The following is a 23,133-nucleotide window of genomic DNA, read 5'->3' on the forward strand; positions in this document are numbered from 1 at the left end:
CTGGGCAATAAGGACACTCATTAGCAAAGGGGACAAAGACTTCCTCCTGGCTGCTGTTCTCCTCTCTCACACTCAAGTGGCAAGTTTTGTGGTGATGTTCCTTCTGCCATCTGCCCCACATTGCTAGCTCTGTCTTGCTTAAACCATGAATCTCCTTAAAAATAAACTGCGTTCATAAAATAAGGTTTAGAAGGTAAAGACCACTAAAAGAAAGTTAGCTGGGTGCTTAAAGGCACAGTAGCACAAGCCAAGACAGTGTCATTTGCAACCATCCTGGAATTTTAAATTCCCAAAGATAATTTCCCACTTTCAGTTTTCCATCATTTTATGAAAATAAGGCTTTTAATAGGTGGGGTAAATGCTAACCGTCTTGAGAACAAGGCTTACAGAACGTCTGATTCCAGGTCTCAGAACTCTAAGCTAAATCTGGAAAGAAGTGTTTCCCAAATCAGGACAGCACAGAGCTCTTCATGTGCTCCTGACCAAGTGCCTAGGCATCACTTGACAACTTGTTGGAGAAGTGGCATCTCAGGATCCAGCCCAGATCTCCTATGTGAGTCTGTATATGAACAGTCTTTGCAGGTGACGTGTATGAACCAGGGTCTGAGAAGTTCCTTGCCCAGATCTCTCCATGTGCTTTCCTGGCAGTTCTCTTTTGTGATATTAGCATCTTAATTCTGCAGACTCCATGGATGGCACTCGGACATCTCAATTTGTGGATGGGGGGGAGGGTGAGGGGCGGGGAGGCAGAGGGTGAGCAAGCAGGATTCTGATGCATGCCCTTGACTCGTGACAGCCACATAGAAGAGCAGGTGCTTCCCCAATGAGTGACAACCAGGAAAGTGGCACCCTAGGACAGCACAGCCCTGCAGAGCAGCCATTCTTGAATGATAGCTCTGTCTTAGTGTTGTTAGCAACAAGCAGATCTGTTCATCAGTGGAGGGTGGGTAGATGACAGTTACACAGTCTGGCCATAATTGGGGTTAGGAGGAAAAATGAAAAGCCAATCCGATAAAGAACCCTAGATAAAATTAAAGTCGCTATGTGGTGTGCACAGGCAGGCGACTGCATGTGAGCACACAAGCACACACATATACACACATGCATAATACACAGAGGCACGTGAACATACTCTAATGAGGTAGCTTTTTTTTTTTTTCAATTCTCAACAGACAGCGTGGCAAACCAGAACTCACAGAAGTCTGCAGCTACGTCACATTGATTTCCCACAGAATAAAAACTGGAATCAAGTTGTTGCCAGGTAAACTGGCATTAAGAGTATCATCTAGAGTGCAGGCTTTTGCCATTTGAAGAGACCTGCTTTTTGCCTGCCACTGGCCACATGTGTAACTTGGACTACTTGTTGGTTGAATTTGTCTTTTTCTAGCCAATCTTGTCAGTCAGAACCAAGCCAGGAAGGATGGTTTGACTACTTATTGACATCAATAAGCTGCTAATGAGATTTGATTATAAGAAGTATCATTCAGTCTTATGTTGACTAAGCAAAGCCAGCTTATTTTCAAATGTTTTCATAGTATTCCTCTTGATATTTCCTCTAACTTATTCGCTAGTAATGTGTGTGTGTGTGTGTGTGTGTGTGTGTGTGTGTGTGGTGAGGGCAGGGCAAGGCATGAGTGAAAAGGCATGTGTATGTAGGTTAGACATCAACTTTGTGGAGTTTGTCATCTCACCTTTAAGTTTTTGCAGATGGAACTCATCAGACAGTGTATTACAAGCACTTTTACCCGCTGAGCCATTTGCTGGTCCTTCCCTTAACACCTTAACTGTCTCTAAGCTCTGCCCTCCGAATCCAGTTGCAGGTTAGTATTGTGTGATGTCTCAGGGGGGATTTTTGACCCACTAGAGGGGGCAGCTGTCTATACTGAAACTTCAAACAGCTGAGGACTTACACAACAGGCAAATTTGTTCTTAGAGAACCTAGTAAAATGTTTTTCACAGGCTGACTGTTGCAGCCCGAGCAAAATGTTGAGGCCCGGGCTGCCCTGAGTTTGGCGGCCACTGTATCCCAGCCCAAGCTGCCACTCCGTCTGCCGTCTGCCTCTGCCTTTTATATGTCTCACTTCTAAGCCATGCCTCTAAGTTACACCTTTAATCATGCCCTTAGGTCTTGTCTCTAATCTGATCTCTAGGTCACACTCTTAAGTCACACACCTTTAATCTCACACACCCAAGGAAAGTCCTGGGTATCCAAAGCAAGATGTTATCAGAGTATGCTTCAGCTGTTGTAGGCTATTGTAATCCAAGTCTCACGTCAGGGTATATGGCTCAAGATGGCTGCAAAGCTGATAGCTGCTTTCTGCTAAAAGATAGGGAACCATGCTGCAATTCAAAATTAAAATCTGAAACCTGAAGTTGTAGGAATTTTTGGATGAGGGAGACTCAATATGGGTTGATGTTCAATTTGTGTGTGTGTGTGTGTGTGTGTGTGTGTGTGTGTGTGTACATGCTCACTCGTGCCTTCTAGCTTCACCTATTTGTCCTCAGCCCTGTGACTCGAGTTTAGGCATCTTCATGCTCTTAGAGGCTCATGATAAAATCCCCTCTGGCTCTGAACTGCTGCTGAGCCCCTGACGGCTGATAGTGCTGAGCCCATGAGAGATGAGAATCTCTTTCTTTCTTGCACATTGTTGTTGCAGACAGAACTTCAAGCTCTCCTCTCTGCTGTCTTGCACTTCCCAGTTGTCCCCACTGGCTCTGGGCCTTAGCAGGAAGGTGGTGACTGGCTCTCCTTGCCAGGGAGACCATCAGTAGGGAAATCTGACATATTTTTTTTTTCCTTCTCAGCATCTTTTAAAAGTCATTCTGTCAGCTGCTATGGCTGTAAGGACAGTTACACGACACTATGGGCAGCATCCTGATGACTTCCTTATTTTTTTAGGGACATCTACTATGTAAAGGCAGATCCTTGACTTACGCCACAGAAAAGGTTTCAGAATGAGCTCATTTGCAGCAGACTTGGAAGCTCATTCAAAGAAAAGGTTCCCCATGCATTTAAGCTCAGGGATTGTAACAGAAAGAGCTGCTCGAGGAAAGAGTAAGAGATATCCAGTGCGGGTGTCAGCTCCTGTGAGAGTAATAGCCAAGTCACATGTGATGGTGGCACATATGATTTTTGTGGATTCTTCCCCTTCACATAGTTGCTAAGGAAAGTGAATGAGACCACAAGGTGATTCTGGAGACATAGTGAACAGGATTACAATGATAAGTTAAAACTCTAGAAGTTAGGACATCTTCAGTGTAAACCAGTCTTGTTTGTTAGACTCCTAGAGAAGAGTACACCTGAGGTCATATACTCACAGGCCTGTGTCTCTCTTTGTGTGTTTCTGTGTGTGTGTGTGTGTCTGTGTGTCTCTCTGTATGTATGTCTGTGTCTGTATGTGTGTGTTTCTATGTGGGTGTCTATGTGTGTGCATGTATGCACGTGCACACATATGTGCATATACGTCTGTGATTGTTGAGACCAGAAGGCATTGAATCTCCTGGTGCTGGTTTGTGAGTAGCCCAATATGGGTGCTAGGCACAGAACGCAGGACTACTGGAAGAGCAACCATCACTCTTAACTCCTGATCTTATCCCTTTAGCCCCTGAGAGTGTCTCTCTCTAAGAAAAAATCTTATTGGCAACCTTTATAACAATTATGACTTCATTGCATAAGAATTCTGGATTCTCAGCTAGCAAGAGGCCTGATTCCAGACTCCCAGTTCTTCTCATTTCCCCAGAATTTCCCATCTTGTCTTTTCTGTACCACCTCAGTTCTGATCCATCCCAGATGGCTTTTTGGAAGCCTCTGACTTGTGGAAATTTGCTTTGTTCCTCTTCAGCTATCTTGACTGTAAAGAGGATGGAAGTCTTAGGAATTACAATAAAAATGCACATTGTTATTTCCTAGAATGGAATTTCTTTTTGGCACTGGCAGGAGGGTTATTTCATTTCTCTTATAAGATGAAATTTGAAGACAATGATAGCGCTCCTCTTTATAATTACTTCAGATTTTCTAGAATGTTCCATAGAGCAGTAGCATGGTGGGCTGGCTTCTAGTGTGGAGAGATTGCCAAGATACACAGAATCAACTTCGCTCCTTCTTTTTTTCTGAGTCAGTATAAGTGTGCACAAATGTTTACATGCTGATGACTGTGTGTTGGCTCTTGTACCTGTGCACAGGTGTTGTGGAAGCCAAAGCCAGGTGATATCAGGTGGCTTCCTCATTTACTCTCTACCTTATTTTTTTGAGATAGAATCTTCCGCTGAACCTACAGGTAACCAATTTGTCCAGTGGTGGCCAGTGAGCCTGAGGGATTCTCTTAGCTCAGCTCCTCCCCACCTGCTGTGGTCAGAGGTACACACACCACCACGCCTGGATCTCATGGGAGTGCTGGGGACTGAATGCAGGTCCTCACTGCTACATTTTACATCCCCCCCTCAGCCCAGTGCTCACTAACTTTTAACCCAGGGTTATTGCTCTCTGTGATCCTACTTAGATAGATTAATATTAGTTATAATTAATTTATTATGAAAGTATATGAAACTTACGACTTTTTTAAATCCAAACTCTTCGTACAGTTCTAGTTCATTCTTTAAATTCCTAACAATTTCTTCTTTCTCCTTCAGTTTCCTCGTCAAAACATTCATTTTGACATCTGCTGCATCTTGCAGGGCAGCTTTTTCGTCTTCTATTTCGAAGAATTTCTGGAGGAAAGAGAGAAACATCACAAATCTGATAAGAAACTTGTCGAGAGCAGACTACAAAGAACCTTGAGCCCAAGATCTCCAGAGAAACCAGGAATGTTAAGCGCACAGGATTATCTTTCTAATGGGAAAGGTGAAAAACCTGTTCTTTCATCCAGAAAGCTGAGAACTGGAAATGATTAACTGTCTGGTGATCTGCATTATCTGTTGAGCCAGGCCACATCAAGCTTCTGTAAGCAGGACTGGAGGTGGCTAATAGCCCACATGACCTCTATGGCATCCGTACAACCAAGACCAGGCCAGACTCTTAGGCCCACTAAGCTAGTACAGGTAGCGTGTCTCTAGAACCCATTGCCTTGGAAGAAACGGACGGACCCTTAGTTGACTTTCAATGTATATATGCTTCCTTGTGCAATGGGAATTGTATTACACCAGAAAACTTTTTTTTTTTTTTTCTTAAATTGTACTGGGCTTAAATACATCGGAAATAAACTTCCTGCTCTTAGACTCCCTGAAGTCTGACCCTGGTCAGTAAAGTCATTTTGCACTGGGTTTTCATTCTTATCTCTTCGATTCTCTGAATGACACCTTCAAGGACCCCCTGGGAAAATGTTCAATTTGATTTCTTGCCTTTGTAAACTTGTTTTATTTTTTTTTTATTTTTATTTTTTGTAATTTGCCCACATTTCTTGGCAAATCGTTCTAAACTAAAATGCATGCTAAAGCAATATAGTACCATGTTATCTAATAAAATGCAAAATGGGGCATGTTGTTCAAATTTTAACTGTGGTACAAGTAACAGTGAAGAAGAGGAAGATGACTAAATAGGAGGCTTCCCACAGAATGCAGGTTTCCTCCAGGCATCCCTCCCACAACCACAGCCATTTGTCAACAAAAGTGTCTACCCAGCTAGAAAGTACACAACTCTGGTTGACCTCAAAGAGGATGGTTTTGGGAGGTTAGGTCTGTACCCAGTGGCAGGCTAAACCATAACCAAAATAACATATATGGATTTACTATACTGTGGACTTAGCAATAAACATTTGGTCTTGGTCCCACCACTGATACTAGCTGCTAAGGAATTCAAGAAGAGACATGCCTGCCTATAGTTTCTGGTAATAGGTCCACTGGCCTGTTATGGTTGCAGAGCCTGAACTGGCCTTGAAACTCCTCCAGTGCCTGTCCCAGCTGTGATTTGAGAACAGTATCACCTTCCCAGGAACTGAACAGGAATCATCCTAGTCCATGCCCCTGAGTCAAGACATTCTTCTCAGCCATATAGAAAACTCTGAAATTCCCTGGAACAACCCTGACTCTCATTCAGCAGTGACAACCCACCAATGGACCTGCAGGGAGGTTTGTATCTCCATGCCTTCAGAGGAGGGTCGACTAATTCATGTCTCATTGTATATCATGGGTAGCACTATGAACTGTTTCCTTCTCACCTCAGCCCCAGTGTAACAGAAGCCATGTACGTCCAGAGAGACCCACCAGGAGATGCTCACACAGGCCTCCCAAAGGGGCTTGAAGATGTTAGTTCAATTTCCTATTCCAGGGAAGCCCTGAAACCCAGCTTCAGCCCCACAAAAGCCATGATCCAGGGCAGCTCTGAGTCCCCAGGAGTCTAGCAGGACACAGGCTCCTCTGTAGTACTCAGTCAAAAATATTAAAAGCAACTATAGCAATGATAAGTAGTTAATGCATAATTTTAGAAGATGTAAGATAACGACATCAATGATAGCATAAAATATTGGATGAAGGAAAATATCAATGCATGTAGAGCTGTATGTCATTGAAATTAAGTTATATCCTTCCCTCTCTTCCTCTTTCCTTCCATGTCTCCCTCCTTCCCCTAGCTTTTTCTTTTTTCTTTTTTTCTTTGTGTGTGTGTGTGTGTGTGTGTGTGTGTTTGTGGTTGTTGTTGCTGTTGCTGTTGTTAAGACAGGCTTTTACACTATAGCCCAGGCTGACTGAAACTCAAGAGGACGGCCATACTGACCACAAAGTCATAACCATTCTCCCATTGCAGCATCCCAAATGCTGGGATCACAGGCATGTGTCACCATGGTTTGCCACAAATGCAGTATTAATTTTTATATAGCTGGGCTCAGCATTTTCCAATTTTGCCATCCTCTTAAGCATCAATTTCATCTTTAAATGGTTTTTCCCCTCCTATCTTAATGCTCATGATTAAAAGCAATCTTCAGTATATTTTTTAAATGTATTCTTCTCTCATATATTACATCCTGAATGCAGTTTCTTCTTCCCCCTTCTTCCCTCCCTCTACCTCTTCCAAACCCCACCACTCTTCCTCCATTTCTCTCCAGAAAAGGGCAGCCCTCCCATATACAGCAATCAAACTTGGCACATCAGGTTGCAGTAAGATTAGGCACCAAGGTGGTCTATTCAGACCACCACAGTACATAATGATAAAGAGAAACAGAACAAAGCATGCTATTACAAGGAACCCAACAAACTGTAATAAGACAGCAAGAAAGGAAGAAGAGAGTAAAAGGAGCACAAGGCAGAATAATCAACAAAACCAAACAAAAACAAAAAGCTCTTGCCCATTCAGCAGTTACTTTAAGGTGTAAATGAATTAAAGTCTCTCACCATAGGTCACGGACCCAGTGACAGAGAAACAAGATCCAGCAATGTACTACCTATAAAAGACCCAAGCTCACCTTAAGGATACTCAGGGGCCGAAGGTTTAAAGATAACACAAGATTTTTTCTGCAATTGGTAGAGAATGAGGACAAATACATACTATCAGACAAAACAAAATTGGCTTCAGTTGTTCTCACAAGAGACAGAGGCCACTACATAATAATAAAAGAATCAATCTATATAAGGAATGTAACAGTTGTAAACATATAAGCACCCAGTATTGGAAAACTGAAATACATAAACTAGATATTACCAACTTAAGACAGAAATAGTAATATGGTATCTGTGAGGGTTTTGGCAACTGATTATTATTATTTTTTTTTTTTTTGGTCAATCCTTGGGATTGAACCTAGGACTTTACACATCCTAGGTAGGCATCTACCACTGAATTGCACCCTCAGCCTACTGTTCTACTTTCAATAACAGACCAAACATAAAAGCTCAGTAAGAAAACCATAGACCCGAATGCATGAGAAATAGAGAGAAGGTTCAGTGTGTGAGAATCCCAGGGAGGTGACAAATAACCTGAGGGGTGCAGAGGAGGGCAGAATGCAAACAGCCTGGTGTTGTTAAAGGATAAAGTTTGGGAATAAGACACAGAATGGCAGAAGTAGGAACTGGTAGTGGCTGTCTGTCTCGTGCCAAGGGGCTCTGACAGTCCTACATGTATGAAACACTGCCCAGACAATGGCAGACAGTGGGATTAGTGACCCTGTAGAATAAGATGGCAAAGGAAACACAAGGCCAACCAATCAGCAATCAGGGAGCTCAGCCCCATCACGCCTCCTTAGGAACCAAAGGAATTCTCTGCCCCTTGACAAGGCAAGGAAACACCTAGAAGGAGAGCTAATGGATTAAAGGTATAGGGAAATGTTCTAAAACTAAATTGTGCTGGCTTCATAGCACCCTTAACTTGCACTTTCAGTGGGTACATTTTATGCTACGCCAACTGCAGTTCAATAGAGCTGCTAAGTGATTTCAGTACAATACACCCATGCTTTCAATATACAGGAATAATAAGTCGAAAAATTTGATGGAGGAGATTATACCTTCTAAAGAAATAAACTACAACAGGAAAAAAAGTTGGCTGTGTAAACTATCCACAACTTATATAATTAAAATGATAAAAACTTTTTTGAGATATAGAAGACAGAACCGAATCAATATAACCAGATAATCAAGATAACATTCCTGGATGGGGAACTGTTTACTGTGAATGGGAAAACCTCCACAATTCATGAACATGCTTCTGCAAAATGAGAAGTTTGTTAATGATGGAATAACCACTTCCAAATTATTTTATTTTATTCAAAAGAATAAAAAAAGCTATGAAAATCATAAAGAAGAGATAGAATAAAAAAAATAAAAACAAACTTGTTAGAACACTTGCCTGGTTGTAAACTCCTAGATTCCATCCCAGTACACATACACACACACACACACACACACACACACACACACACACACACACACACATACACAGAGAGAGAGAGAGAGAGAGAGAGAGAGAGAGAGAGACAGAGACAGAGACAGAGACAGAGAGGCACATGCACACATACAGTATTAATTTAAAAAGCAGTATAATTCCAAAGAGTGAATAGACTGTTTCATTTGTTGTTTGAGATAGTGTCTCACTAGGAAGGCCTGTGAACTCGAACTAGCCATGTATACCTGTCTGGCTTCAAACTCAGGGATATTGCTAACCTCTGCCTCTCAAGTCTGAGATCAAAGGCCATGCCACCACACCAGACTAGTTTTTGTTGTTTAAAGATAGTTTTCATATAGGGCCACAAAATATCTAGACAGACTTGAAGGGACTCAATAAAGGACAGATCACAAGTCATGAGAAAAGGAAGATATCCAGTAAATGGCATTCTAACACAATGCTTACACAATGTTTATTAGCTTGAAAGCTGGCAATGGTATTCTGTTATCCCTCTGTTCTACAGGCTATATAAATATCTAAGTTCTTGTATTAAATTCCCTTTTGAAAAATTGAGAGTGGTTTCATTTCTTACTAAAACTACAGTAAAATAATACCTTTCTGAAATAAAAAATATAAAGATGATATGAATGTTTAAAGTTTTTTTTTCAAATAAAACAACATAATATCTCACACAAATTAAAAGTTTAAATAAGTTTAGAACCACGCTCGAAGCTGGGAGAAGTAACTACATCCTTACTTAACTGGTCTCTAGGAGGCAGCAGAGAACCGGTTATTCTTGTTCTCCGCTGGTTAAATTTTCAAGGCTTAACTATTTCCTTATGGCTAAGCCTGAGTGAAGTGGGTGGCCAGGATTAGCATGGCTTGTGAGGTCATGAGTCAAATCAAAGCTACCAAGCCCAAGTGAAGATTCAAATAATGACTTTAATTTAACCTGATATAAACAAATGTTTTCATCTGATAAAGCACCTAACCACAACTCATGTGGGTCAATGTGTTGAGCTAGCATACGTTTATGAAAACTTGTAACAGGCAGAATTTAGCTATTTCCTTTATCCACTCCAGAAATAGAAATTGTACATATGAAGGGTGATGGTCATTATTCTGCCATAGTTCTGAACATTTGATGTATATTACGAACAGTATTCCAGGAATTATTGAAGACATAAACGATGATTAATACCGTTTCTAATAAACCATAAATTTCTGAATCACTGTCTTATTGTAAACAAAGACTCCAGAGAATTCTTGTTTGTATGTGTGTGTGGGGGGGAGGTGCACTGGTGTGTGCTTGTGTAAGTGTACATTAGTATGTATGTGTGTGGGTTTTACACTGGTGTGTGTCTGGGTTGCACACTGATATGTGTGTGTGGGTGCACACTGGTGTGGGGTAGGAGGGAGTGGTGCACACCTGTTTATATGTGAGGGGTGGTGATGCACACAGGTCCCATGCAGATGCCAAAGTGCGGAAAGCTTTTTGGGTCACTTGGCACGAATTTGACATTGGGCCAGGACAGGGAAGTAGGCCTCAGGCAGGAATCTGATAATGGGCCAGGACAGGGAAGTAAGTTCTGGCAGGAATGGGATAGAACAAAGAAGCAGGCTTCAGGCAAGAATATAATTTTGGGCTAGGACAGAGAAGTTGGCTCAGAAACCTTGGTCATCCTGATAAGCCCTTAGAAACAGTGATCATGGGACTTTGTTTTTTGCCCTGCATGTTCCTTAACCTAGAACTGACTTTACTACTTACATGTAATTAAAATGATATAAAAGCAGATTGGGAAAAAATAAACCCACCTCAGCCTCAGAACTGGCTGGGGTCATGCAACAGTGTTGTCTAATTGTCTTTTTCTTTTTAATCCTCGCTCCTGCCCTGGAGAACCTGTTGACTGTCTGAGCTGACTTGGTCACCAAAGAAGGATGTCCTGGGTCTCCTCTGTCACTCTCTATTTTGCTGACTTGAGATAGTCTCTCACTGAACCTGGTAACCCACGAGCCTCAGCCGTCTTCCTTTCTCTAATTCCAACACAGCTACGGGTGTGCTAGGATCTCCACTGCGTTCTCAGACACGTACTCATCCATTACACTATCAGTCAAGTCCTGAAGAAGAATTCTATTGCAACAGGTTCCAGCTCCCTACAGGCCACAGAGAAAAGACAAGAAATCACAGTGTCCTTTCAAAAGTGGGACAACTCAGGGGCATGGACGGCCTTTCACTGTAGAAAATATCCACCTTGAACTCCTTACCCACTCCTACCACACTGCCAGTGCCTGCATGGAAACAGGCTGTAAGACTAATAAAAACAGCAAGGAAAAAACAAAAACAGCCTTCTAAGAATTTTTCTACTGACGCTCACACATCTGGGTAGTCTAAAACATATTTCAGCTGAGGATTCCATTGTGTTCAGCACAGAGCCACAGAGTCTCACAGAAGCAAATGCAAACATTCTCTGAAGAAACCTCCCTCAATCCCAGATTTCAAAGAACTCTCAAAAGAGCAGGAGTTCATAGTTAAAAATTATAAAGTTCAAAAGCACGTGTCATCTAGCACTTGTGAGACACAACACTTGTCAGACCCTCAAACATGGAAGATTTGTAAATTATGAAAGACAAACTAGAAGTGTATGTAAATGTACTAATGCATATTAAAAAGGTGATCTGAGAGCTGGAGAGACAACTCTTTTAAGAGCTTTGTAAGCATGAGGACCCGAGTTCAGATCCCCAGCACCCATGTAAAAGCCAGGCCCAGTGTATGTATCTCTAACCCTACCATGAGGGCACACACAGGCAGATTTCTAGGGCATGCTGGTCAGCCAACAGAGCTGAAAAAAAAAATGTCAAACTCCAGGTTCCCTGAGGCAATAGCTGGGCTGGGTATAAAATTCAAGGGACTCTGTAAACAAAAACTTTCTTTTTCCTTTTTCTTTCTTTCTTTCTTTCTTTTTTTTTTTTTTTTTTTTTTTTTTTTTTTTTTTTTTTTTAGATTTTTCGCGACAGGGTTTCTCTGTGTAGTCCTGGCTGTCCTGGAACTCACTCTGTAAACCAGGCTGGCCTCAGACTCAGAAATCCACCTGCCTCTGCCTCCCAAGTGCTGGGATTAAAGGAGGTGCACCACCATTGCCCGGCTGAACAAACACTTTCTTGTCTCAAGGATCCTGTCTTGAGCGGTTAAGCAGAAGATGATAAAAGGATAACTCGTAATGGCCTTCTCTGGCCTCTGCTTGGGCACACATACTCATGTGCGCACATATAAACAGACACCAGACTCTGATCAGGACCCATCTTCTTTTTCACATGCTATTAGATGTGAGGAACAATTTTGCTCAATCATTTTTACCTAACCAGCACTTCTTCTAGGTTGGTCTCTCCCTAACGTTATGTCCTGGGTTGGGTATTACTCTGAACTGGCTTGAGGAAGCGGGGAATACCAAATAAGTTAGATTTCTGTCACTTGCCAACAAAAATATTCTTATATATGCTGGCATAACTACTTGCCTAGACTCTCATTAGACTTCTTGCCTGCCAACTCTGAGTCACTTCTGTAACTATTTCAAATAAGACATTGGACAAAAGGAGACAGGTGCAACCTTCAGAGGGAGACACCATGAACGTTTATACTCACAAAGTAAACAGTAATTTTTTTACCCAGCACAGGTATTACCTTTTCAGGAACACCTTCACAAAGTTCACCAGTAGAAATGTCTGTTTATTTGTAATGATATTCCCATACATCCTACTATATATGTTCATCTCTGTGCACTTGTATTTGTGATTTATTTATGATCCTTCTCTCTGCTTACCCCTACTTCATCTTTCTTCACAATGTCAGCATCTAGTGTATCATATCAGAGAGCATTCATTTGGAGATATTGTATGCCAAGATTTGTTTTACTTAAAGATATATTTCCTGTGAAATTTCTTTCTTTCTTTGCTTTAGGTGTATTAAAGTAACTATGATTATTTGAGCTGTGTATTATGTGAAAGAGATATTTGACTTTTTTGACTCCCAGAATGGGAATTCCATATGCTTCAACAGAACAAATATGAATAGTGGTTATGGAGGTTATGAAGGCATTTCATCTTGTACTCAGTCAGCAGGCAGAAGGCCATGAGCCCACATGCTAAGATAGGATCATGAGAGACAGAAAAACACAGCAACACTAAGACAGGAGGATTTTGAGTATGTGCAGTGACCCACTTTACACTTAGATTTTACCCACCATGGTCAGGTACTATTCTAAATGCTTTGTAAAATTCAGTCTGTCTTACTCTTGGAGCACGTGGGTCTAGCCCGTATGGGCCATTACTATTCTCATTTTACAGCAGAGAGAACTGAAACAGACAGATTAAGTACTTTACCTAAAGTCACATAGCAATTAAGTGATAAAGCCAGGATTTGAACCCAGGAAGTTTACCTCCATAGCACCTGCTCTAAAACATTCATTTGGTGACTCTTAACTAATCCATGCAAGTAGAAAACCATCAGAAAAGTAATCTGTCTGACAAATACAATCAAGAAATTGCATATTACTGTGATCATAAGGATCCTAGTCTATTTCTACTTATCAGTTAATGCACAACACACTTTCTAACAGATAATGACATAAAATACAGCTGCTTATCATGAAGATTGACATTTTGGTTTAGGGAACCAAGGCAGCAGTGGCAGAGTGCTCTTATCTCTGCTCCATAGGTCGATAGCCTCACAAGGGAGGATTCTAACTCCTGCTAGCTTGTGGGAAAACCCTGCTAATTAAGGTCAAAGTCAACCATGACCTGATAGCTCATCTGAGCTAGGCACAAAATGGAGGACTCCCTTTACTAGCAGGGCTTCCCCTTTCCTGACCTTGTTTGAGGATCCATGATTGGGTCTGAATGAACAAGAGTGCCAAGAGTGGTCTAGCCGTTGAGCTGCTTAGGGCATGTTAAAATAGAAGGCTGTGTGTGTGTGTGTGTGTGTGTGTGTGTGTGTGTGTGTGTGTGTGTGTTTCATTCGTGAATTCAAAACAATTGGGCAGGTGTAGGCTCAGGCAACTATGGGGAGTTTAGAACAGATTGATTTAATACCACACCAGCAGCCCATCTGCAGATGCCATTGGTTAGACTTGACTTCTGGTGTCTGTATCATTGCTACAAAGAAGGCTATGATGGAAATCATGTTTTCAAATTCTATAAAATTGCAAATGCTTCCACTGAGTTTAAAGAAGAAGAGAGGATGTGCAACTGATAAGAATGAGTGAGAAGCAAGCAACACCAACAGCCACAAACATCCACTCATAATTACTAGCTGATGGTTAATGATAAGTCATGCATGGAACGAGAGAAGGGCCACACCAATGAGTGAGCCACCACCCTTATCTTCTATCACAGAATATGTAGTTACACAGTTAAGTAAAGATGGGCTAAATGCCATGCAAACAGACATGATCAGTGAGTCAATGATCCATTAGTATAAATAATTATTCATTGAAGTATATTGAAATGCAAGACGAGGTGTAAATAAAAAAGAGGCATAAGGTACTTACTAAGTCTAAAAGTCATCTTGGAAGTGTGTATTTTTCCACTCCATGCTGGAGTGAAGCACCATACTGAGCACACAGCAGTATCCTGTCATCCGGAAGGTTACTTTATCAAGGGCCAGAGGCCATTCACTAGTATTTATGACACATCTTTTGAACTCTTGTCTTATGACTATCTGACCTTCTTCTATCTAGTTGCTTCGTCACCAAGGAACATTGGATGATTTGGGTACTTGCCTAGGTACTCAGGAAATGAGATTGCAACTTTCCAGTTTCTAGAAAGTTTTGTCTGTCATCATGTGGTGTTATTTTTGGTACTTTTAATATGAGCATGAACAGCCTAAGCCCAAATTCTCTGAGATGACCTAAGATTTTTAGAAACATACCTTCGAAGCTACAAAGTACAGACTGGGAATTCAAGGTGAGCTACCCTCCCCGCACATGCAGGAGCCAAAGTCTGCCTTGTCCGTGGCAGCACCTGAAACCTACCTGGTACATTCCTTTGATAACAGCTATAGCATCACATAGCTGCTGTTGAAAGCTTTTTCTCATGACCTCTTCTCCCTACAAAACAAAAATAAATGCAGTAAGCACCACTGTGCTTCTGAATACAGTTTATACTTCCCAGGGAAGAAGGCATAGCAACAATTCACCTTCCAACACATCAACCTCTTGAGAAATTCCATTTATCATATAATTTCTTCTATATGGCAGCTATTGTGGCACATGCAATTTTTGTCCATTTTTAACCAAGAGCAATACAAAGATGCCATGGATAAGATATAGATAACCTGACAGGGTTTCATTGTACGCATCAACTAAAGTCCTATAGAGCATTCCTAAAACTGCTAGAGAGTAAGATCTACTTATGTTTGTGTGTTGTTATAATCCCTTTTAGCATTTTTGTTTTTAATTTTAATCATTTTAAATGTAATTGGTGTCTTTTCTGCATGCATATCTGTGTACCATTTGTGTGCCTGGTGCCTAGGGAGACTAGAAGAGGCTGTCAGAGCCCATTAAATTGAAGTTACAAATGGTTGAGAGCTGCCATGAGCACGCTGGGGCTCAAACCCCAGTCCCATAAAAGAGTAGCCAGTGCTCTTCGCCACTGAACCATTGTTCCAGTCCCTAGTCTTTGTATATGACATAATAATACATAAAATTACAGAGTCTCACTGTGTAGATCCCCCTACATATACACAAACTAGCCAAAATAAAGAGAGAGAAGACCCAGTTAAATGTGGTTTGGTAAATGTGACCAAAATTAAATCAATTTAAACAGATCTCCTTAATATAACCAAAATATTTTTAAATGGCAAAAGCTCACAGCATTTTCAGTAAAGTCAGGAACAAGACCAGGGCACTTACTCTCTCCATTAATATTTAATTAGCACTGGCAGTCTAGCTATAGCAATAAGACAAGAGAAGCAAATAAAAGGGATATAAGAGCTGGAGATACATCTCAGGGGTTAAGAGCACTTGTTGCTCAATTATGAGGACCAGAGTTCAGATCCCAGCACCCATATTAGGTGGGTCACAAATCCCTTTAACGTCAGCTCTAAGGAATGTGACACTCTCTTCTGGTTTCTGTAGGTACCCATACTCACATGGCCACATACGTTCACACAGATATATGCACATATAATATAATTTATATTTTAAAAGTATGCAAATATAAAATAAAAAGAAGCTGAAATATCCTTATTTGAAATCATATGGTTCTATATCTAAGAGACACTAAAGATTTTACTGGAAAATTCCTAGAATCATCATACAAAGATGAGCATCCTTCCCATGCACCAGTAACAAAAATACTGAAGAGAAATGAGAGCAGTGGTTCCAGTCTCAAAAGCCTTAAGCAAACAAAACTAACAATGAAAAAAAAAAAAAACCAAGAAATAAAAACCCAACCTTGGAATAAACCTAACATAGGAAGTGAAAGGCCTTCACAATAAAAACTTTAAAGCACAGAGGAGTGAAACCGAGGAAGACAGTGAAGATGGAGATACTCCCATGCTCCTGGGTCAGAAGAGTCAGTACCGCAGAAATGGCTGTCCTAACTAAAACAAATCCAGCCACTGCATTCTCAAACAAAGTTCCAGCATCATTCTTCAGAGGTATAGGGAATTCTACCTTAAAATTCATACAGAATCACATAAAAAAAAAATCCAGGATAGCCAGAACAATCCTGAGCAAAAATAATACAATCGAGGTAACACCGGTTCTGATTTCAATTTATCCTACAGTGGCACAGTAATACAAACAGCATGGAATTAGACAAACACATATTTATGTATCAATATAAGTCTTAGTTAGGGTTTTACTGCTGTGAACAGACACCATGACCAAGGCAAATCTTATAAAGGACAACAGTTAATTGGCCTGGCTTACAGGTTCAGAAGTTCAGTCCATTATCATTAAAGTGGCAGTAGGAGGACAGCATGTAGGTAGGCATGATGTAGGCAGAGCTGAGAGTTCTACATCTTAATCTGAAGGCTGCTATTGGAAGACTGACTTCTAGGCAGCTAGGATGAGGGTCTTATAACCCACACCCACAGTGACACACCTACTCCAACAAGGCCACACCTACTTAAACAGGGCCACACCCACTCCAATAGAGCCACACCTTCTAATAGAGCCTAGCATATACAAACCATCACAATAGACTAGAATAAAAAACTGAAACTACAGCTCTCTGGTTTCCTGTGTGTGTGTGTGTGTGTGTGTGTGTGTGTGTGTGTGTGTGTGTTTAGTTTTATGAAGACACTAACAATTCACATTAGAAAAAGGATGGTACCTTCAGCAAATGATTCTGGGAACACTGAGTATCAACATGTGGAAGAATGAAACTGGACTCTTGGTTGTCTCTTACCCTACACAAAAGTCAACTCCAAATGAACCAAGAACCTTAAGATAAGAGCTGACATAGAAAGAGTACAGGCATAGAAAGAACTTCACTCTCTGAAGAAATATGACCAACAACTGACAAATAAAATCTCATAAAATTAAGAGCTTCTGTAGGGCAAAGAAAACTGTCAACTGAGTAAAGAGGCAGCCTACAGAGTGGAAGAATATTTTTGTTGGCTGGTTACCCAACAGAACATTAGCATCTAGAATTTGCAAAACAAGCCAACAACAACAACAAACCAATAACAAAAAACCTTCAAGAAACTAAACATCAAAGTAGCAAACCAATTTTTTTAAGGGACTGTGGAACTGAACAGAAAGCTTTCAAAATAACAAAAGTCATAAATGGCTAATAAACATTTTTTTAAAGTCTTCAACATTGTTAGCCATTAAGGGCAATGCAAGTCAAATCACTCTGAGACCCCATATCACTCTAGTCAGAATGGCTATCCTCAGGTAAAGAGACAACAAAAGATATCGAGCGAACACTTACATACTCATGATGGGAATACAAATTGGTACAGCTACTCTGTAAGGCAGCGTGGAGGTGTCTCACAAAGCTAAAAACAGAACTACCACATGACTGAGCTAACCACTCCTGGGCATATACCCAAAGGACTCCATACAGAATCCCCCACAGTGATTCCTGCTCATGTGCGTTCATCATTGCTCTACCAACAATAGTTAGGAAATGGAATCGGCCTAAATGTTTATCAGCTGATTAATAATAATGAAATATGCTGCATATACACGATGGAATTTTATTCAACAGCAAAGGAATTTGAAATTTAGAGGAAAGTAGATGAAACTGGAAAATATACTAAGTAAACTCCCCCAGGCCCCAAAAGATAAATAACATGTTCTTATGTGTGGACATTAGTTTGGCTTTGAAATTATTTTGTAGTGTCTATAGTGGTCAGGGAGCTAGAGAAGACCCATGGTAAGGAGGAGGGAAAGAGGACAAGTTGAGAGAGAGAATGCAGAACACATGTGACAGAAACATAGGACGAATTCACCAGCCCGATGGCCCAAATGTGAGCTGGACAAGGTTGATACTAATGGACATACAAAACTGGACAGGGGTGTTGAGAACCGCAGTAGCCCCACGTTCGGGCTGCCAAAAATGTCGCGGCCTGAGCAAAATGTGCCACAAAGAGAGGGAGAGCGCCCACCTGCTGGTAGTGCTTCTTCAACTCTAACATTTTGTCACAGAGCATAGCAACAATTTTCCAAGACTCTTCTTTAAGTCGCTCTTCGAACTTCAGTTGAACCAAATCTTTGAGGAACCCAAAATCCACATGAAGTGACGTAATCATCTACCAAATAAAAATCATTGGTTAGTGTAGAGAGTGGAGCCCTGGGTGCCAATATTCATTGGTTCCGGCCATTTGACCTGGTGCCCGGGTTTTCTTTGAAGATTATCTCTCAGATACAGTATATTGGAGAAGTCCATTAATTCTCTCTCATTGTGTTATAGGCTCTCAAAGTGATACCTAATTTGAAAACTAAGATATGCCAGGGGAGTGCTAGGGTTTGAGTGTGGACTGTTCCTTCCAAAACTTTGTGGGCGTTTGATCTCCATCGTGAGGCTTTAAGACAGTGGAACCTCAGTGTGACTATGTGTTTACAGGTGGGAATATGAGGCTAGGATTGGAATTAGAGAAAATCCTGGGGCAGAAAAGAGGGAGGTGGGAAGGAGGAATCAGAAGAGGAGGCAAGGGCAGGCAAGCTGAAGCTTGTGAACTGTGTCTCAAAGGTTCCCAAAGCTTCACATGCCACTGCCATCTAAGTCCTCCTGACTACAACTTAGTATGGGTGCACCTAGCTATCAAGAAAGAAATTGATAAAGATACTTTTGGAAAACGTGCCTTTCTAAAATCAGAAGATAAATTGGCAAGCGTATAGCTAGGGGACATCTTCTAAAGCTCTTAGCAGAGTGAACTGTCACCGTGTCTCTCAGCAGGGCTGTTTGGTGATGCCTTCCAAGGTGACTAATGTATGTCCTCTCTGCCTCACAGATTCCCTTTTTAAGAATTTACACTGCAGAGTTCCTGGCGCTTGAGGACGTACAGGATTATTCACCACAGTAGATTAGAAACTGGCCATCACTGCAGGATAGTGAAATATATGCCGCACATCTTGTGACATAGTTGTGAAATAAACAAGGCACAGGATTCGAGATCCAGGACCTTGCATGTGCTGGGCAAACATTCCCACACTAGGCTCACCTTGCACGTCCTGGACAAACATTCTCACACTAGGCTCCCTTCCCAGTTTTTCTTTTTGTTTTGAATTTAATTTTTGACATAGTATTTCACAAAGTTGCCCAGGTTGGCCTCAAACAAATGACTCCCCTGTCTCTGTTTCCTGATTAGCTGGGATCCGAGGCATGTATTACAATATCCAACTATGTGGAATATCTTAATAGAGAGACATAGAATGATCTCCAAATAGATAAAAAATAAAATTAAGGCACCTAAGATGACTTATAATAGTATGCCAATTCATTTGGTGGTTTTAATAACTCAATATCTTACACTATGAAATGTTCTACTCTTTCTCAGTCTCAAAAGGATTCAAGGGAAATGATATGATTTGACAAAGCTATACAAGTAGAAAGATTAGTGTCTCATTGTCTGCATTTATTTATATGTAAAATACTCTTCATTTTTCTTGGTGTATCTTAAGCAGAAAATATTTACAGCTGTCCAAGAAATAGAAATCCCACATATGTGGGCAGACTCACATATGCAAGACACAGACCTGACAGATATAGATTATGGCTTCCATCAATTAAAAAGTACAACTGGAGTGGAGGCTCATGGCTTCAGAGTACTTACCCACCTTTTATTCTCACAGTCTGGGTTCAGTTCTAGGTAACCACAGGATGGCGCACAACCATCAGTAACGCCAGTTCTAAGGCATTTGACCTCAAGCATACAGCCAGTTCACAGACATACATGCAGGCAAAACGTACACAGAACTAAAATAAATCTTTAAAATTTAAAAGGAATACAACTGTCATCCTGCTCAGTTTCCCAAAGAAAGACCTTCATATTTTGAAACTGTTATTTCAGTTTGTCAATAAGAGATGAATGAGAGAACGTGTCTAGGGCGTCGTTCAATGACAGGGCTTCGTAGCATTCACAAAGTACTGAGCTTCGTCTCAGTACTAGAGTACAACAACCCCTCCCCCACAAAACATTGACCCACCCCCCCCAAAGGCAAATAATACACAAAGTCATCTTAGAAGTCACACCAGACTTACACGCATTAACTTTTCTGTGGATTGAGTCAAATCTTTCAATGGAAAAATTTCACTGCAGTCTGTCTGAGTAGCATGGTCTGAAGTGAAGAAGCCAACCTTTAAATCATCCGAAATAGTAAGTCTGAAAAGAGAACAGAGGTGTTACATTTCCTTAGAGAAAAAGCAAGCATTCATGTTTGGAGGTAAATTGTTATATTCACAATAACACTCCATAAAATCATGAAATAAAAACTGGAATATCTACTCATGCATGTGTTGGGGACTCAGCCTTGTTATCAGACCCTGCACTGTGAGGCCCTCCTCTCTTGTGTGTTTTCTCCACTCTTATGGTGTATGATGTAATTGCATCTAGTATCTTAATACCTTATCCTGTGTTATTGATAAAGATAATTATAATTTATGCATAGCATATCTAGTGGAAGTACGTTAAGATAATCTCCTGGTATAATCTGAGAACCTTTGGAGTTCCAGAACACCCTGTAGGAGAATCCATGAGAGGAAAATTATTCATAAAAATTTTGTCATTTTTCTAATAATAATCTATAATAATAATTATAATAATAATCTCTTGTGCCAGTCGCTCCAAGCCGAGTGTCTGATAGGATGCAGAAGCAGCTGAGATGAATCAGCTGCCTGCCTTGAAGCCAAGCATAAAAAAGATTTGCCAAGTTGAAAACGCTGACGCTTTCACCTTTAAGTTTGAGTTCTGAAAAATATGGTTATGTTTTCTTTAAAGCTTGTTGTGTTAACACATGATTTTTTATCACTGTGCTCAATAAGTTATTATAAATATTTAATTTCTACTTTCTAATTTGACTGTGGCATCTATCAATAGATAACAATGAATGTAAACCAAAGTTCTTTGAGGTTATCAACACTTTGAAGACATTCTAACAGGCTCTAAAGACAGAAGGCTCGAGCCCAGCTTTAGATAATTCCAGCTATAACTGTCAAACTGTGCTCCTGAAATGTGGCAGAGGTCAAGTGCCAGCCTCTGCACATTCTTTCCACAGCTCTCTAACAACAAGCACCTTAAATGGTTAATAAGGAAGCTCACTTTCCGGATGTACCCATCAGTTTGATCAAGCTTATCACAACCCTTTATTTCCAAAATATCAGCTGGGGCTTGGGGGTACAAAGGGAAGAAGGAAAGGAGGAAGGAAGGAAAGAAGGAAGGAAGGAAGGAGGGAGGGAAGGAGGGAGGAAGGAAGGAAAGAAGGAAGGAAGGAAGGAAAGAAGGGAGGGAGGGGGAAGGAAGGAAGGATATAAGCAAGTGAGCCAAGAAAATCCAATATAAATGGAGGCTCTGATGCAAAGCATAGATGCAAAGCGTCCTCTGAGGAGCAGCAGAGAAGAGCCTTGTTTAGTGGCAGGGCAGTAGATGCCCCAAAACTCGATAGTTCTGAAATCTGCTGTATCCCTGCTCTTCCTGTATCATCACATAATATGTATCTCCTATTGGCAGTTTTCTGTCAACCACAGTGAACACATCCTAATTGACACTGTAACCACGTGACCTCAACGAAATGACTTAACCTTTTCTTGCCTCAATTTCTTCTTGTATTATTACTTTATTATGTTATGTAAGTGTGTTTTGCCTTCAAGTATATCTGTGAGTATACCATGTGAGCGCTTGATGCTGGAAGAGGCTGGAAGAGGCTGGAAGAGGGTGCCAGATCCCCTGGAACTGCAGTTGCAGTTGTGAGCCTTCACATGGGTGCTGGCAATTGAATGAAGTCCTCTTAATCGCTGAGCCATCACTTCTTCAGCATGCCCCGGTTTCTTCTTATGGATAACCGAAGGGTCAGTGATAGAGTGTATTAATCTTAGAACCGATTTGGTGTGGTGCTTGATGTACATGCAGTAAGCCCTCAAGGAACATTGTCAGTATGGGTGCTGAAGGGAGTTATTATACTGCTGCCACAGTTGGGTCTTCTCCCTTCACTTCCCCTTCTTCCCCCTCTTCCCCTTCTTCCCCTTCTCCTTCTTCTCCTTCTTCTCCCCTGTTGGGAGCCGACTTGTAGCAGAAAGCGGCTATCGGCTTTGCAGCCAACTTGAGCCATATACCCTGACATGAGACTTGTTTTTCAACAGCCTACAACAGCTGAGCACACTCTGATAAATATCTTGTTTATCCCACACATCTTGTTTTGCTGTTTAGTGCCCCCAGCTGCAAGGCACACGTGGTATCCACGAGCCTACAAGGTACGTGGCAAAAGCGTATAAATACCCCAGATTTCCCATCGAGACTTGATCAGAACCTCTGTCTTGTCTTCATTCTTCATGTCTCTTCCCCTTTATTATCCTCTCTCTCTTCTCTCTCTCTCTTCTCTTCTCTTCTCTTCTCTTCTCTTCTCTTCTCTTCTCTTCTCTTCTCTTCTCTTCTCTTCTCTTCTCCTCTCTCTCTCTCTCTCTCTCTCTCTCTCTCTCTCTCCTGATCCGCAGACTGAAGCTGTACAGTGGTCTGGGACATTTTGGCCCCCCATCGTGGAGCTGAGAGGGCCGCAAGACTCTTCCTTTCCCCTTCTTCCCCTTCTTCCCCTTCCTCCCCTTTCCCTTCCTCCCCTTTCCCTTCCTCCCCTTTCCCTTCCTCCCCTTTCCCTTCCTCCCCTTCCTCCCCT

The 23,133-nt window shown here is 41.3% G+C and overlaps 1 protein-coding gene across 2 annotated transcripts in view; it reads right to left on the reverse strand.

Annotated features, from left to right (window-relative positions):
* Positions 1-23,133, reverse strand: part of C8H10orf67 (chromosome 8 C10orf67 homolog) — a 95,159-nt gene that overhangs the window by 61,565 nt on the left and 10,461 nt on the right. For both annotated transcript variants that reach the window (XM_076939575.1, XM_076939574.1), the window contains exons 2-5: positions 20,513-20,633; positions 18,417-18,560; positions 14,827-14,901; positions 4,552-4,707 (exon numbers count right to left, since the gene is read on the reverse strand). In XM_076939575.1, coding sequence (XP_076795690.1) covers positions 4,552-4,707; positions 14,827-14,901; positions 18,417-18,560; positions 20,513-20,633 — 496 coding nt within the window. The remainder of the gene's footprint in view (positions 1-4,551; positions 4,708-14,826; positions 14,902-18,416; positions 18,561-20,512; positions 20,634-23,133) is intronic.

Source organism: Arvicanthis niloticus, chromosome 8 (assembly GCF_011762505.2).
Source record: "Arvicanthis niloticus isolate mArvNil1 chromosome 8, mArvNil1.pat.X, whole genome shotgun sequence".
NCBI lineage: Eukaryota > Metazoa > Chordata > Mammalia > Rodentia > Muridae > Arvicanthis > Arvicanthis niloticus.